This window comes from Morus notabilis, unplaced genomic scaffold, assembly GCF_000414095.1.
Source record: "Morus notabilis unplaced genomic scaffold, ASM41409v2 Scaffold1334, whole genome shotgun sequence".
Classification (NCBI taxonomy): domain Eukaryota; kingdom Viridiplantae; phylum Streptophyta; class Magnoliopsida; order Rosales; family Moraceae; genus Morus; species Morus notabilis.
The window spans coordinates 175166-189850 of NW_010364736.1; the positions used below are offsets into that span (position 1 = coordinate 175166).

At 34.3% G+C, this 14685-nt stretch overlaps 1 protein-coding gene and 1 long non-coding RNA gene across 2 annotated transcripts; both read right to left on the reverse strand.

The window, feature by feature from the left end:
* Positions 1 to 6683: 6683 nt before the first annotated feature.
* On the reverse strand, positions 6684 to 8351 carry LOC112093272. The gene is made up of 3 exons (XR_002902982.1): positions 8325 to 8351; positions 6944 to 7012; positions 6684 to 6699 (listed from the first exon to the last, which is right to left on the reverse strand). It is a non-coding gene; the product is annotated as an uncharacterized LOC112093272 (long non-coding RNA).
* A 1927-nt stretch (positions 8352 to 10278) lies between these two features.
* Positions 10279 to 11989, reverse strand: LOC112093274. The gene is made up of 5 exons (XM_024171396.1): positions 11941 to 11989; positions 11514 to 11572; positions 10609 to 10724; positions 10391 to 10488; positions 10279 to 10285 (listed from the first exon to the last, which is right to left on the reverse strand). Exons 1-5 carry the CDS (start codon positions 11985 to 11987, stop codon positions 10279 to 10281), a joined length of 327 nt encoding a protein of 108 aa, XP_024027164.1. The 5' UTR covers positions 11988 to 11989.
* Between the last annotated feature and the right edge of the window lie 2696 nt (positions 11990 to 14685).

Here is a 14685-nt window from a genome sequence, read left to right on the forward strand (position 1 = left end):
ATGGACATCCCCTACCCCGGCTACTATGGTTGTGGTTCCATCGGAAATCGTAATTTTTCTATTACTTGGACACATGGTGTAAGTTTTGAATTTGTTCGAGGCATGTGTCATATGATCCGTAGCTCCCGAGTCTAAAATCCATGAATTCATAAAAAATTCAATAGAAGCATTTAGTCCACAAGAGAGAGTGCTTCTTACCTGAGTGCCAAAGAGCATGTGTTGGAGGATGGTTTCTCAAGGGTTCCCAACAAGTTCCTCAATTTTTCTATCTCTTCATTATTCAACCCGCTATGGTCTTGAGTTTGAGCTTGATCTTGACTTACTTGGGAGGTCTTATATGCTTGACCTTGTTGTCATTGCTGCTATCCTCCTTTGTTTCCCCATTCACGACTAGTTGTTGAAGGTTTTCCATGTAATTTCTAGCAACGCTCTCTTGTATGCCGTAGCTTTTTACAGTAGGTACACCAGAGATCTTCTCGATTTGCTCCCTTTTATCCTTTGTTTTTCCAGGTTCAGCTTTTGGTGGTTTTTCCAAGATGAGACCCCGCTGTTTGTTACTAGAGGTTACGAGTGCAGATCCATCAACCCGGATTCAAGCTATTGCCTCTTCCAAGGACAAAATTTCCAACTTCCCTAGGATCTGGATTCGTATAAGATCAAATTCCGGGTTTAAACTTGTAAGAAAGTCATAAACTCGATCTCTTTCTATCAATATTTTCACTACCCCTGCACAGTCACTGCACTTCAAGTCAATTACCCTGTAATAATCCAGTTCTTGCCACTAGTTTTGTAGAAAATTAGCGTATTCTGTTACAGTTTTACTTCCCTATTTGGCTGCCGCTATTTTGATCTTAATCTCATAAATCAAAGCCACATCACGGACCTTAGAGTAGGTTCCACGAGCAGCATCCCAAATCACCTTTGTGGTTGGCAAAAACATGAATGTGTCGCTGATTTCAGGTGTCATGGAATTCCACAACCAAGACATGATCATGGAATCCTCTTCATCTTAGGCTTCGAATCCAGCATCTCCTTCCTTCGGTCCAGCCCCAAGTAAGTGACTTAATTTTCTTTTTCCCTTTAGAAAAGTTTGAACCAATTGGGACCACTTCAGGTAATTTCTGCCATTGAGTCTATAGGTTGTCTGTATATTCTTAAAATCGCATGGAGAACGCTGAATCTATTCTTCCTCATGCTGTTGGGTTGCTTGAACCAAGGGAGTTGAAGAGGTTATTTCTGACATCTTTGAATTTATTCGGATGTGGGATCACAAGAAAGAGGATAATTCGCAAAACAAGAAATAGGAAAAAAAAGGGTAATCCACAAAGAAACGGCAAATTAAGGGAAAAAATTACGGAAGAAAGAAACTGTAATGGGAAAAAAAGAATTACGATGAAGGCGATTCAGAGAAATTCAGCTATGAAGGCAAGGCTGAGGAAGAAATCAGAGAAATTCGGCTATGAAGCCCGAGGAAAATAAGGATTTATTTCTAGAAAAAAGCCCTATGGCTCTAATACCATGTGGAAAAGAATGAGGAAAAATATGTTATTAATTCCAATAATTTACACAAGCCACTAAAGGGCTATATATATACACGAGTTAGATAAACTCACTAGAGAAAAGAACTTATCCCTAATTTTGTTGTTAGCCGGTCACCTAGAATCTAGGAAATAGATAATCACATGATCCTTAGCACTAGCCAGTCATAATCCTTAGGAGATAATGCTTGCTTCTAGAAGATAACATTAAAGATAATGCAGTTATTTCCCACAGTTATGAACATGGACAAAAGAGGTACAACCAAAGACTCTAGGTTGGAGGCCATTTGAGGTCCTGAAATTTGGATAGAATTCAGAAGGGTTTCCATGGGGTTTTTGTAACCTAATATCCGTGAAGGTAGTAAGAACTGACTCTCCCTAATAGAATTTAGGAATATTTCCCTAAAACAACAATGCTTGAGTGGTGTTTAAGTAGATGGCCATTTTTTCTTTCAGCAACACCGTTTTGTTGTGGTGTATTGACACATGATGACTCGTGAATAATACCCTCCTTTTGAAAATAGGGTGACAAAACTTGGTTGAATTAATCTTTTGAATTGTCATACCTAAAATTCTTGATTTTTACCCCAAATTGGTTTTGAACCATGGAATGAAAATTAGGGATAACACTGCTTACATCATAGTTTTGCTTGAGTATGAGTAGCCATGTAACCATAGTGCAATCATCAATTAGGAAAACAAACCACCGAGACCTTAAAATATTTAGAATTGTAGTTGGTTCCTAAATGTCACTATGAATCAAATCAAAAGGATGAGTACTTCTTTTATTACTAACAGAAAAGGATACACAGGTATGCTTCGCAAGCTCACAAATATCACAATGAAAATATGTAATATCCAGTCCTTTAAACAATAGGGAAACATGATATTTAAGACTCGAAAAGATGGATGACCAAGACGAAAATGATGAAGCCAAATGGCATCCTTATTGGAAGCACTGAGAAATGACAGACAAATTATTCATGACTTTCTTCAAAGTACTCGGTGTTTCAAGATAATAAAATCCGTTCCTTTCCTTAGCAAGTCCAATCTTCCTTCTCGATTCCTATTCCTAAAAAAACATAGTAAGAAGGATAAAAAATTGCACAACATTTAAGATCTTCCGTAAGCTTTTGAATTGAAACTAGGTTTGCTGACAATTTTGGTACATGGAGGACATTTTTTAGGATGAGAGAAGGGGTTGCATAGATGTCTCCTAATCCTGCTACTGTAGCAAGAGAACCATTTGCTACAACAATTTTTCTACTACTTGGACATGGGGTATAGGTGCGGAAATAGTGTGAGGTGTGGGTCATTTGATCTGTGACCCCTGAGTCAATTATCCAAGAGTCGACAAAAACTTTTTCTGAGGCATTTAATCCAAAAGAGAGTGAGGACTTACCTGAGAGTGCCAATGAACATGTATGCCTCGTCTTTTTACAGTAATTGCACCACAATTTATCCTTGTTGTCTCTCCAATGATTGTTTTTGTTGTCTCTCCCTAAGAGCCTTGACACGTCCGCTTTCCCTCTTTCTTATGCTTGGGGTTGTTCAAATTTAGTCACCAAGGCTGAACCATCCAAAGCTTGAGGCTCAAGCATTACTCCTCTTCGGCTTTCTTCTGCCAAAATTAGAGAGATTACCTCGTTGAGAGGAGGCACCTCAGCCCTTCCGAGTATTTGAACTCTGACGTGATCGAATTCGATATTAAGACCAACAAGAAAGTCATAGACAATGTCTTTCTTAATGAAATTCTTCAGTATAATTGCATCATGGCAGCATTTCATCTCAATAACCCTGTAATGGTCTAATTCATGACACAAGTTTTTCAAAAAATTGGAGTATTCAGTTACCGTTTGACTTCCATGCTTTGTGGCCATGGTCTTCATCTTGATGTCGTACACCCTTGCAGCATCTCTTAGTTTGGAATAAGTTTGCTCGATTGCATCCCAAATGTCCTTGGCTGTTGGAAGAAACAACATGTGTCACTGTAACGACCTCAAGAATTAAACAGGTTTAATTATGCTAATTATAATTTATTAGGCCCCGTTCATTTCACCGATTCGAGTTTTTAGTTTTAAGTTTCTACAGTAAAAAGCTCTCAGAAAATGTCACATCTAACTTTTTATGCTACAGTGAAAAGCTTTCAGAAAATGTCACATCTCAACTCGAATTGAAAACTCGAATCCGCGAAGTGAACAAGGTCTTAGTGTGTCTAATTTGATTTCCTTAATTAATCAAGAACTTTTAATTATTTTCAATCTTTACAATTTCCGCCCCATTTCTTTTAGCTATCTTTTAATATTGTCTATCCTTTTCTTTATACTTTCATTTCCTTTCTTTCATTTCTTTATTTCTCTCTCACTTTCTCTTGTTCCTTCTCTCTTTCCCGCAACTCTCTCTCAGATCTCTCTCTCCCTCTTGTTTCACTCGCTTACCCGAGCTCTCTCTTCCTCACTCGTCCCTCTTTTCTCTCATTTAGTTTGGATTTTGATGAATATTGATTTAGATTTGCTTTTGAATGGATTTTGAATGAAACCATGTTAGAATTTCGGGGTTTTTTATTCTTTGAACCTCATTTGATGCTTGGAAACTGGTTTTGTTGATTTCTCATGAGAATATCTTAAAATTGAACTCGAAGTTGCAGGATTTGGTCTCGTCTCTCGCAGATATGCCATTGTTCTTGCTTGTTCTGCTCCCCACCGGTCGACCGGTCACCACTCCACTAGCCGACCGGTGGAGTAACACTTCTCTGCCACTAGTCGACCGGTGTGCATTTCTCCTGCCTCAAAAATGGTTCAAAACCTTATTTTTGACTTGCATTTCAATGGAGAACCAACTAAACATCATTTGAGAATTTAAAGTGAGTGGATTAGCCATATTAATCTTTGTTTCTATTCCATTTCTCTTGATTGAACTCCGATTCTCAAAGAATCATAGTATGATACAATTGTTGATAATTAAGCTAGATTGTTTGGAGATAAGGATTAAACTCTAAACTATTATTTTTGATGATGAAGCTAGCGGCACGATTAGACTTGGAGCTTCAAAGACAAGTGGAGCTAAGACTATGTGAAGTTATTCGTAGAATTGACATCCGAGGTAGGATGTTTTTGTCAACATCCTTGTTAGCCTGTTTTTAATATTTGGCCTATGAAAATGTTTAAAAGATAAAAACGTATTTGAAATCATTGAAAACTAAAGAAAAGTTTTATATGATATTTTTCTTAAAATGAGATATTTTAAGAAATGGTAACAACGCTGATGGCCTAGAAATCGGGATATAGAGATTGTATCCTTGGGGGCAGGACCCAAAACTCAGACGGGCCACTACGGTGGTGATTGGCCTTGCAATGGTCGTAAGTAATTCATCATTAAATTACTTGCTGGTACCTGAAACTAATTTATTTTCCTTTCAAAAAAATGTTGTTTGGTTCCTAATGATTCGTACGGGTCTGTACATCCATTTATTTATTCAGTTTTATAAAATTTTATTCTATTGGGCCTTTCGCTCACTTTTCCTTGTTTTAAATGTAATTTAACCCCTCTCAGGTGATGCTAGAAGTAGCGCTGAATAGGTGGGTTCAACAGTGAGGAATTCCATTCAAGAATAGAGGAAGCTGTAAAGTGTTCTCTTCATCTCTACTTATTCAAGGCATGTATATAAAACTATGGATGTAACCTTAAATTCTACTGGACTGTGGTTGATGTTAGCACTTTACTTTTTCTGTAATTGTTTATGTATGCACAATGTGTAAACCCTATGGATGTCGGAAGTTGACTTTTGAAACTGATTTAACTCTGATTGTAATTTTATAAAGTCCTCCTCACTCTTTCTAAAACCTAATTTTCTTAAAATAGTGGGGTTTGTTTGAAAATTCTTATATGTATACTATCTTTGACTTTGACTTTAGCTTAATTACTTTCTTAATCCCTTTTATTTCTAAACAAGCCTCCATGTCACCAACTCCTGTTTGAGAGAGTGACAGTCACTAACCTCCGACGCCGTGGAATTCCACAACCATGACATAATCACAGCATCTTCCTCAACCCATTCTTTAAATTTAGGATCTTTTGGTTGTGATCCCATCCCCAAAAGATGACTGAGTTTGCCCTTTCCTTTGAGAAAGGTTCGAACCAATTGCGACCACTTCAAAAAATTCCGTCCATTCAACCAATAGGCTACTTGAATGTTCTGCAATTCTCCAATTGATTGAGTAACTTGTACCTGTGCTTCTTCAAATTGTGTTGTGGTTATGTTTTCTACAGTTTCGGACATGATGATGAATCACAGGACCAACGACTCAGGAGAAACAGGGAAAAAATGACAATTAAGGTCATGAGAAAAAGAGTTTATGAAGGCTATGAAGGCTGATACACGGCAATGAAGGCCATCAGAAAGAAGACTGAATTGGCTGAATAGAAACTTTGCAAAATACTCTGTTTTGAACTCAAAAACAGGGTAAAACAGGGCACAAAGAAACAACAATATATGCCGGAAGATGAAGGCCAAAGGTTTTAATCCTAGAGAGAACTTAAGCTCTAATACCATGACGTAAAATAGAGAAGAATGATAGTAATTCTCATTGATTAGAATAGAATGGTACATAACAATATATAGACTATTCTAGGATACAAAATAGGAAACTAACCAACTAAATCAGGAAAATACCTAAAGCTATCAATCCCATGATTTAAGGGATCGGAGTCAACTTTCCAAAGTCAAACTTCCTAGAATAACTGATTCTATACCGCCTGTATACAAAGCTAAATTGCAGTCCTAATTTACTCTATAAAAATTCGATTACAGGTATACAATTCATCAGTTGGCTTCTTAACCTTATCTACAACATCATATAATTCTTAAGTAAATGCTTAGTAAGTACACTTTCCTATCTCACAAAACATAATTTGGGCTTTCAATGAAAACATAACATAATCATCAGTCATATTCATAGCAGTGCATGAGACACGCATTTAGGTATAACATATCTTTTCATTACATTCCATATCAAAGCATTGTTCATTTTATCTTTAGGGGGCCCAAGCGTTGCACCATTAACATCGTTAGCGCGACGTCACGAGGAGTGAGCTAACTAATCCCCAAACAAAACATGACACGTCCACCATGCAGGACAGTCCACCTAACGGGACAATCCACCTAGCGGGACAAACATAAATATAGGGTGTGTAAAACATATATTTATACACATATATAAGCTTTCATAAAACTCTTCACAAGTAAAATCATAGAAATTGGGAAAAAAAAAATTCATTTATTCATTCTTATTCTAACTAAAATGCTTTATAAGAGAAACGCTTAATAAAAACTTAATATCATTAGAAATCATTTATCAAACATTTTTCATAATCAATGATCATGTTACAGGTGAGAACGTACTTACTTAATGCGTTGTTTACCTATCCTATGAATCATGGTGATGGTTCGCCTTGGGAATGCATTGTGCTTGCCTCTTGGAGAATTCATGTCAAAAGAAAAGATCCATATATTAAAAAAAAAAATTAATAACTCGTATGTCAACAGTGTCCTAACACTCATAACGTCAAACGACACCTATTCGACATTCATTTAATCAATCAACATCAAATAATTTTTTTGTAATCTAGAATCACATTCTAAATCTAGAAGCACCAGTTCGTGCTTGGAATGACATTCTTATACCTAATACTAAGAGAGGGAGGGGTAGACCAAGCATTATGTGCACCGAAGTAGTTAGGAATGACATTCTAGATCTAGGCCTTCAGGAAAGTCTAATTTCGAACAGAGCTGCGTATAAAAGTGAAATCCATATAACCGACCCCAATTAAGTTGGGATTAAGACTTCTTCTTGTTGTTGTTGTTGTTATTGTAATCTAGAATCACATTCACTAGTTTAAACAGCCAGACCTATGCTGCTTCAAAAATTCATAACAATATTAAAAATCACATTAAGCTTAAAACTAGTGGCATTAGAAACTAGACATCCTAAGATTTCCAACGATATATCATATGCATAATTTCAAATTTATTTGACCTCTGAAAACAGACTTCAAAATCAGTGCATAAATTCTAAAATAATTACAATAATACTATATATTCAGGTTTAATCAAGAAATCACATTTAATCATCATCCAAATTATATTCATGAACCAACCGATATAATTCAATAACAAGGCATAAACATGTTACTGGTAACATTCAAATAAAATAGCAATAGGATCCTAAAACAGATTAATCACACAAATTATAAACTATCTCACGTATAGACACCTATATATATATCACATACTGAAGTTCCATCCTCAAGAATAGCAGCACTTAGACGTAACAGATCACATAATTGATAAAATCATACTATTAAATATAATTCCATTATCACGTTTTCAATGAAATTATATATATATATATATATATTATTTATGAACATATCACATTCACTCACATAAGTGAACGCGCACACACCTACAATACATATATATAATCATACATATACATACATATAGAAACAACAATCTGTGCAACATCTCAAAGCCATCATCATAGTTATTATTCAAGAAAACCAACGGGGAACATTCTCATGAAAGAAAGGAAAATATATATCTATAATTATCAACATCTTCACATATATAATTGTGTGTGTATATATTATATATATATATATATACACATGTGTCCAGAAATCATCTATTCATACAATAACATATATCCATAATCGTCCTCATCAAATATTCATCCCTGGCCGCCATTATCAATGTATAGAGACACTACAATCCCAAGAACGTACCTTTTTAGTTCTTGTCTGGTGTGGGCGTCAATGCAAGAAAGAGTGAGATGGAGATATATGTGAAGGAAGATAGGGCTGAGAGAATTTTATCGTGAGAATTTATTTATTTATTTATTAATTTATTTATTTTTGTAGTTTCTGATTTGAGTTTACCAATCACGATTGGCACATTTAATAAGAGAATATCAAGTTAAATGCTAGTGTGAAAGGAATAAGAGATATTGAAATTCAGAATTTGAGCTTTGAATGCAAATAAAGGCATATCTCTATCAAATAAACTTCCCATAAATCATATATAAAATTCCTAAACCATTATCAATCAATATCATATGCTAATAGTCGCATAGCAACAAGAAATCACGAGATTGGCATGTAATTAATATTTACATTGTAACATAAATCATAAAATAAAATCATACGGGAGTAGTAAACAAAATATTGTGATCATAATATAATAAAATATAGCATTGTTTCATCATTATAATTAAATAATAATGCACCATAATATATAACTTATACCATTATGCATTATTACTGAATTTTCCCATAATAAAAATACGTAATTTTTTTTTTGGACATGAATCTTGCGTCGATCCCTTTGTTACCGTCACTTGTAATACAACTCAACACGAACATTAGTTTACTTAACATAAATTTCATAAAATAACATTATTGTCTCACAAAATCATTAAGTTCCTTTTTTATTTGTTAAAGTAAATGGCGGTCATTAAGCTCCTTTTTTATTTGTTAAAGTAAGTGGCGGGCATTACACCTTTTGCATATATAAATAATCAGCTTTATGTACATTATAATTAAATAATAATGCACCATAATATATAACTTATACCATTATGCATTATTACTGAATTTTTCCATAATAAAAATACGTAATTTTTTTTGGACATGAATCTTGCGAGCACATCGATCCCTTTGTTACCGTTAGTTTACTTAACACAAACGTTAGTTTACTTAACATAAATTTCATAAAATAACATTACTGTCTCACAAAATCATTAAGTTCCTTTTTAATTTGTTAAAGTAAATGGTGGGCATTACACCTTTTGCATATAAATCAGCTTTATGTACATTTTCAAAATTATCTCTAAATATCTTTTTTCTGACTCAAAGATGAGCTACGTGGTGTTTTTTATTTTTATTTTTTATTTTTTAATGAGCTAACGTGGTTATTCTTGCTTTTTTTACGATTCCCTTTTCTCACGGTACACTTTTTTTAACCATTTCTACGGAGCTAGCTATATAGATAACCTAATTATATACTTCATTTTGTACAGGCACTTATACTAGGAGGAATCCATAACACAGGACATGGGCGATCTCACTCCTCAACAACAGCCACGCCTTAAAGAAAGCAAAACAAGAGTTGGACATCCAAGTATAGAGAATCCTTGTTACTAACAAGGCAGGTGTATCAGAGAAACTTTGAAGCTCATCAAACTAGTAACCAAAAAACTCACTGAATCGTCTATTAGTAAAACGAAAGCAGCCTCAAAAAGCCTAATTTATTAGAAAACAGACCCAATGCAGAAAGTAAATAAATCCCCCGAACTAAAAGAAAATTTAGGATCTGCATCTCTTTCTTGGAAAAAAGCCGGCTGAAAAGCTTTGTGACACATACTCCCTATGTTTCACAAATAGTGTTAAATTATTCCCTACATTTTACAAATCACGTTGAAACCTTCTCAGGGACAAAGAGAACAAGTATTTCTAGAAACGTATGGAAAAATGCACCATTTTGACAAAATACAGGGGTGATGAAATAATAATCCCTGATTTTAAAGCAAGCTTGAACAACACATTAATTAATTAATTAAATAGGTAACAAGATAAATAAATAAATTGATAAATAAGCAAATAAATAAATAAATAAATAGGAATGTGACCTAGCAAATTAACAATGTACCTAACTAAGCGCAAATTCTTCACCCGCCCATGCTCATAACCTAATAAATTAGCAAATGAAATTACTAAGTTTCATTTTTTGTAAGGTAAGTGAGCAGGAACAAGATTTTCTCGGAAACCAAACAGTAGAAAAAGGAAAGGAAAACCTTGCGAAGCGTGTGTTCGATAGTTTGTTGAGAAACGCAAGCAACCATGAGAGTGCAGTAAGGATCACCGAGGAGGTTAGCATCACTGAGAGCATCATCTGCAAAAGAGAGAATTTTACATTTTGGTAAGGAACTAAACGACGTTTAGAGAGAAACGACAGAAAAAGAGAGAGAAACGAAAGACAAGTGGAGGAATAGAGATGGGCGTGAGAGACGACATTGTCATGAGAAAGTCGGTGTCGTCGGTGCTTCTTGCTCGGATTAGATGGTACATCTCTGCATAGAACATTGCGTCTACTTTGTCCCTGCTCCCCCAATCCCATTTTATACACATCTTGCAGTTATAAAAATCAGGAAACTAATCCATTAAAATAAAGACACAAAAGGAATGACATGCAGCAATAAAGACAGGGTAAACACGATTACAAAGTAAACATAGGCAAGCAATGCGAGTAAAATGGTGATAGTCTCCCAATAACCTCAGTCAAAAACTTGCAATAGCATAGCTTCCTAAGAATAGTCCTTAAAATTATCAATCTGGATTTTAAATGTACAAGGAACAAGATTAAAAGCTTTAAAAAACCAAACCTCCACAAACTGATCCAAAATAGCACAAATGAATCCGGCCGCATTTTCAAGGCAATCACCTTTTTTCTATCAATGATAGTACAATAAATAGTTCTTCCATACATCTTACGATAAAAAACATCAATCTATATATAAGGAACTAATTAAAAGGCTGATGACAACCACTACTTGCAAAAGGTAAATTTCTTTTGCAATCAACCAGTTGATCTGGTTCTAGAAATCGTTGAAGCATATCATTCCATTCCAAATTAAACATAATACTAACATTCAGCCTAGAATTAAGGCAAATGAAACAAATGACAATTAAGAAGGAATGAAGCTAGTTCTAAAACAGTAAGTAAAAAGAACTGAGATTTATCATAAATAACCATAACCATTATTTTCATTTTTAGTGCAATCTTCCCTTCAATATTAGGTTGCTAAATAGTAAGATTCTGGCAGATAAAACTCACATAATTTAAAGATTAACTAGGTAAGATCTCTGAATTGATAAAATAAGAGAGAGAGAGAGAGAGAGAGAGACAAAAAAACTCACCATGGCTGAATGGACCCTCATATGCTGTAGAAGGAGCTAAGGCATGTTCATGACTCAACCTAATCAGCGCCCAAAACCAACAAAATAAACCCAGTAATAGAAAAGAAGAGCATGAGAGGCATTTAAGATTAGGGCAAAGATAGAAGATATCTAAAATGTTGATCATAATATTAGTTCCTCTAAAATCATGACAAAAGCATCCATAAGGATAGATAAACATCCTCTAAAATCAAGTACTAGAAACCTGAAAGTTCTAAAATAAGAGTAAAAGATAGATAAAAGCACTATTCCAAAGGAGATGAGTCACACAATACTTTTCCTTTAGTTTATGGGAATGAAAGCTGATCCAAGAGATCTTACACCATATTTTAATTAATTAATAAGAGTAAAAGATAGATAAAAGCACTATTCCAAAGGAGGTTCATACTGTGGGAACATAGACTTCACAAAGTTCTTAAGACTGTCAAACTCCATTTGTCAACGTGCATCCAAGTTCTTAAGGTTATCGATAAGCATCTGTAGAGTTTTTAAGGTCTCAAGCATGTGTTCCTGACTTTGAGTAGAGAAAAAACCATTTTCTGTTCTCCTCCTTCTCGAACCCCCTCTTGGTGCTTGGCCTGCTCCTCATATGTATCCCGATCATGTGCCAAGGACATTATTCATTATATCTTTTTATGTCATTAATGTGGGCTGTGTAGAAGTATTTCCCTCAACTGCATCACATGAATAACCAGTTTGAGTTTGCAAATCTATAATCTTGTGCTGTCAATTGAAAATGAACAAGTGAAAAGAAAAACTAATGAATACTGAATTATAAAGAAACACAAAAATATAAATAAATAAATAAATAAAAACTTGCATAATTCTCCTCTGGTACTGTCCCAGTCCAACCCTTAGTCTTGTGATACCCTTAGTCTTGTGATGGCACATGTCATGACAGAGCTAAATTAGTCCACTAGAATTATCAAGCTCGTTTGCTTTTTGCTACAAAAGAACACAATCTTAATAGTAGAGGTCTATGTGTTATCTCGAATAATTCAGAGTCATGAAAGAAAAACCACCAAATGGAGCCAAGGCACTAAGTGAAATACTTCATTTTCTCAACGAGCGCCACTGCAAAACATGTCCCAAAAAATGCTATAAAAATGGTCAACAGAGATTGAGTTTTACCACAAGCATTAAAATGTCTGATTCTTAGATAAAGAATGTTGTAAAAATGGTCAGTAGAGATTGAGTTTTACCGCAAGCATTAAAATGTCTGATTTTAGATAAAGACGTCTTCTTTGCTGTAAAGTACTCCATATAATTAAATTCTTTTAATTGATATCGGACAAGCTAAATAATTGCATTAAACATAAAATAGGATACCAATCTACTCATTCCAGTCTCAAAATTTTGTCATACCAACCCATTTTTTCATTAAGAAATGAATATGAGAAAATCATAAATATGGATCCAAAGAGTCGGTAAACTCCATTCACAAAGCACAGTCACAAGATTTTGTCCACAGAGAAATCTCATTTTCATCTGTATTTCTTTTGTTAAGGCCAAATAAGAGTCAAAAGAATATGCTTGTGACTAAATGGCATTAACATATCATAACTACTACCTAAAGGATCATCAAAAGTGATTTTATACTTTATTCTCTATAAACTAAAGTGGATGTATGTGTGTATATATAGATTAGTATGTGATTTATAACCTCTCATATACACATTATGCGTTAAATCAGCTTGGTTGAATATTTGAAATAAACTAAAGTGAAATAGCAACTCAAAAAGACAAGAAATCACAGAAACCATCATGGGGAGCTCTATTTTTCTACTATTGATATAAATTTAAACACAACCATAGCAGATCAAAATGAAATACCTTATCAAACACATGAGAAGCAAATGATTTAGCTCCTTGAATGCTGATTCAAAGCATTGGTTGCTGATTTTTTCTGCAAAGTTAAAAAGTAGTTGTTACATAACCTATAAATCACATAAAAAAATGTAAGAATGCTTTGAAGGTATTTACATAACTTACCTTATACTTTTCAGTCGACCAATAGTCGCATAACGAATCCCAACCTGCCAACACCAGAACCTGTTTGTGTTTGTGTTTTTTTACTTCCTCTGGATTGTCCACACTTTTTTGTATGAAATATTTGTGCAGCCGACACCTCCAATCTTTCAACTGCTTCTTTAACAGACGGTCTATGGAATCTAATATCTTGGCTTTTTTTTTCTCGATCAGGCTCATTCCGTTCGAACTTATCCTACAAAAATAATATCCAAAATAGGACTCTAATTCAACAAGACCTTCTGTTGGAAGAAATTAGGTGGTTCTATATTATTACCTTGAGTCTAGCATCGCCACTTTATTTGGTTGTGGAATATCCCTCCAAGCCTTGACTTGGAGGAGGGTCATGTGACACACAATCCAACCAGCCAACCTAACTCAGATGCCCACCTTTCGCCTACTTTTCTTACCCCTTTATATGTATTAGGAAAAAATTCTGGAGTCATTTTTCCAAAGCAACTAACAATTCTGCCATTTGCAATAGAACGTGTTTCTTCTTAAGCATGTCGTGTTGTTGTAATAATTGAAAAATAATAATAATCAACAGTCATCAAAATAATAAAAAGAGAGTACACATTGTTCTTACAATCTTATTTTTACTTGTAAAAGTAAAGTTGGCAGCCATTGTGGGTGCAGGAGTAAAATCAAGGGCAGCCACAATATTTTTCTTATTAGCAATGAAATAAGCAAGATAAGAAACTACATATTTGTTACTAACAATGAAAGAAGCAAGGCATGAAGTAATTTATGTAATTAACAAGTGAAAGAAGAACAATTGAATTAAACAAAAACTAAATAACTGACTTAACATAAATTCAGTAATGCTACATCTGTTACTAACATAAATTATGACAAAATCAAATTATGTATCACTTGCATTTTCCACCATCATCAACATAATTTCGGGCTCTTTCAACAAATGTGTTGAAATTCAAAATTCAAATTAGGAATTATCCTCAATATAGTTCGGATTGATATTAGGATTAGGATTTGATTTCCTATCTTTAAATTCAGTTTTCCTCTATCTCTTATCTCCTAGTTTAGTGGGATATTTTCCCGATTCTCTTTAACCTAGAATTTATAGTTGTAGTATATATATATATAT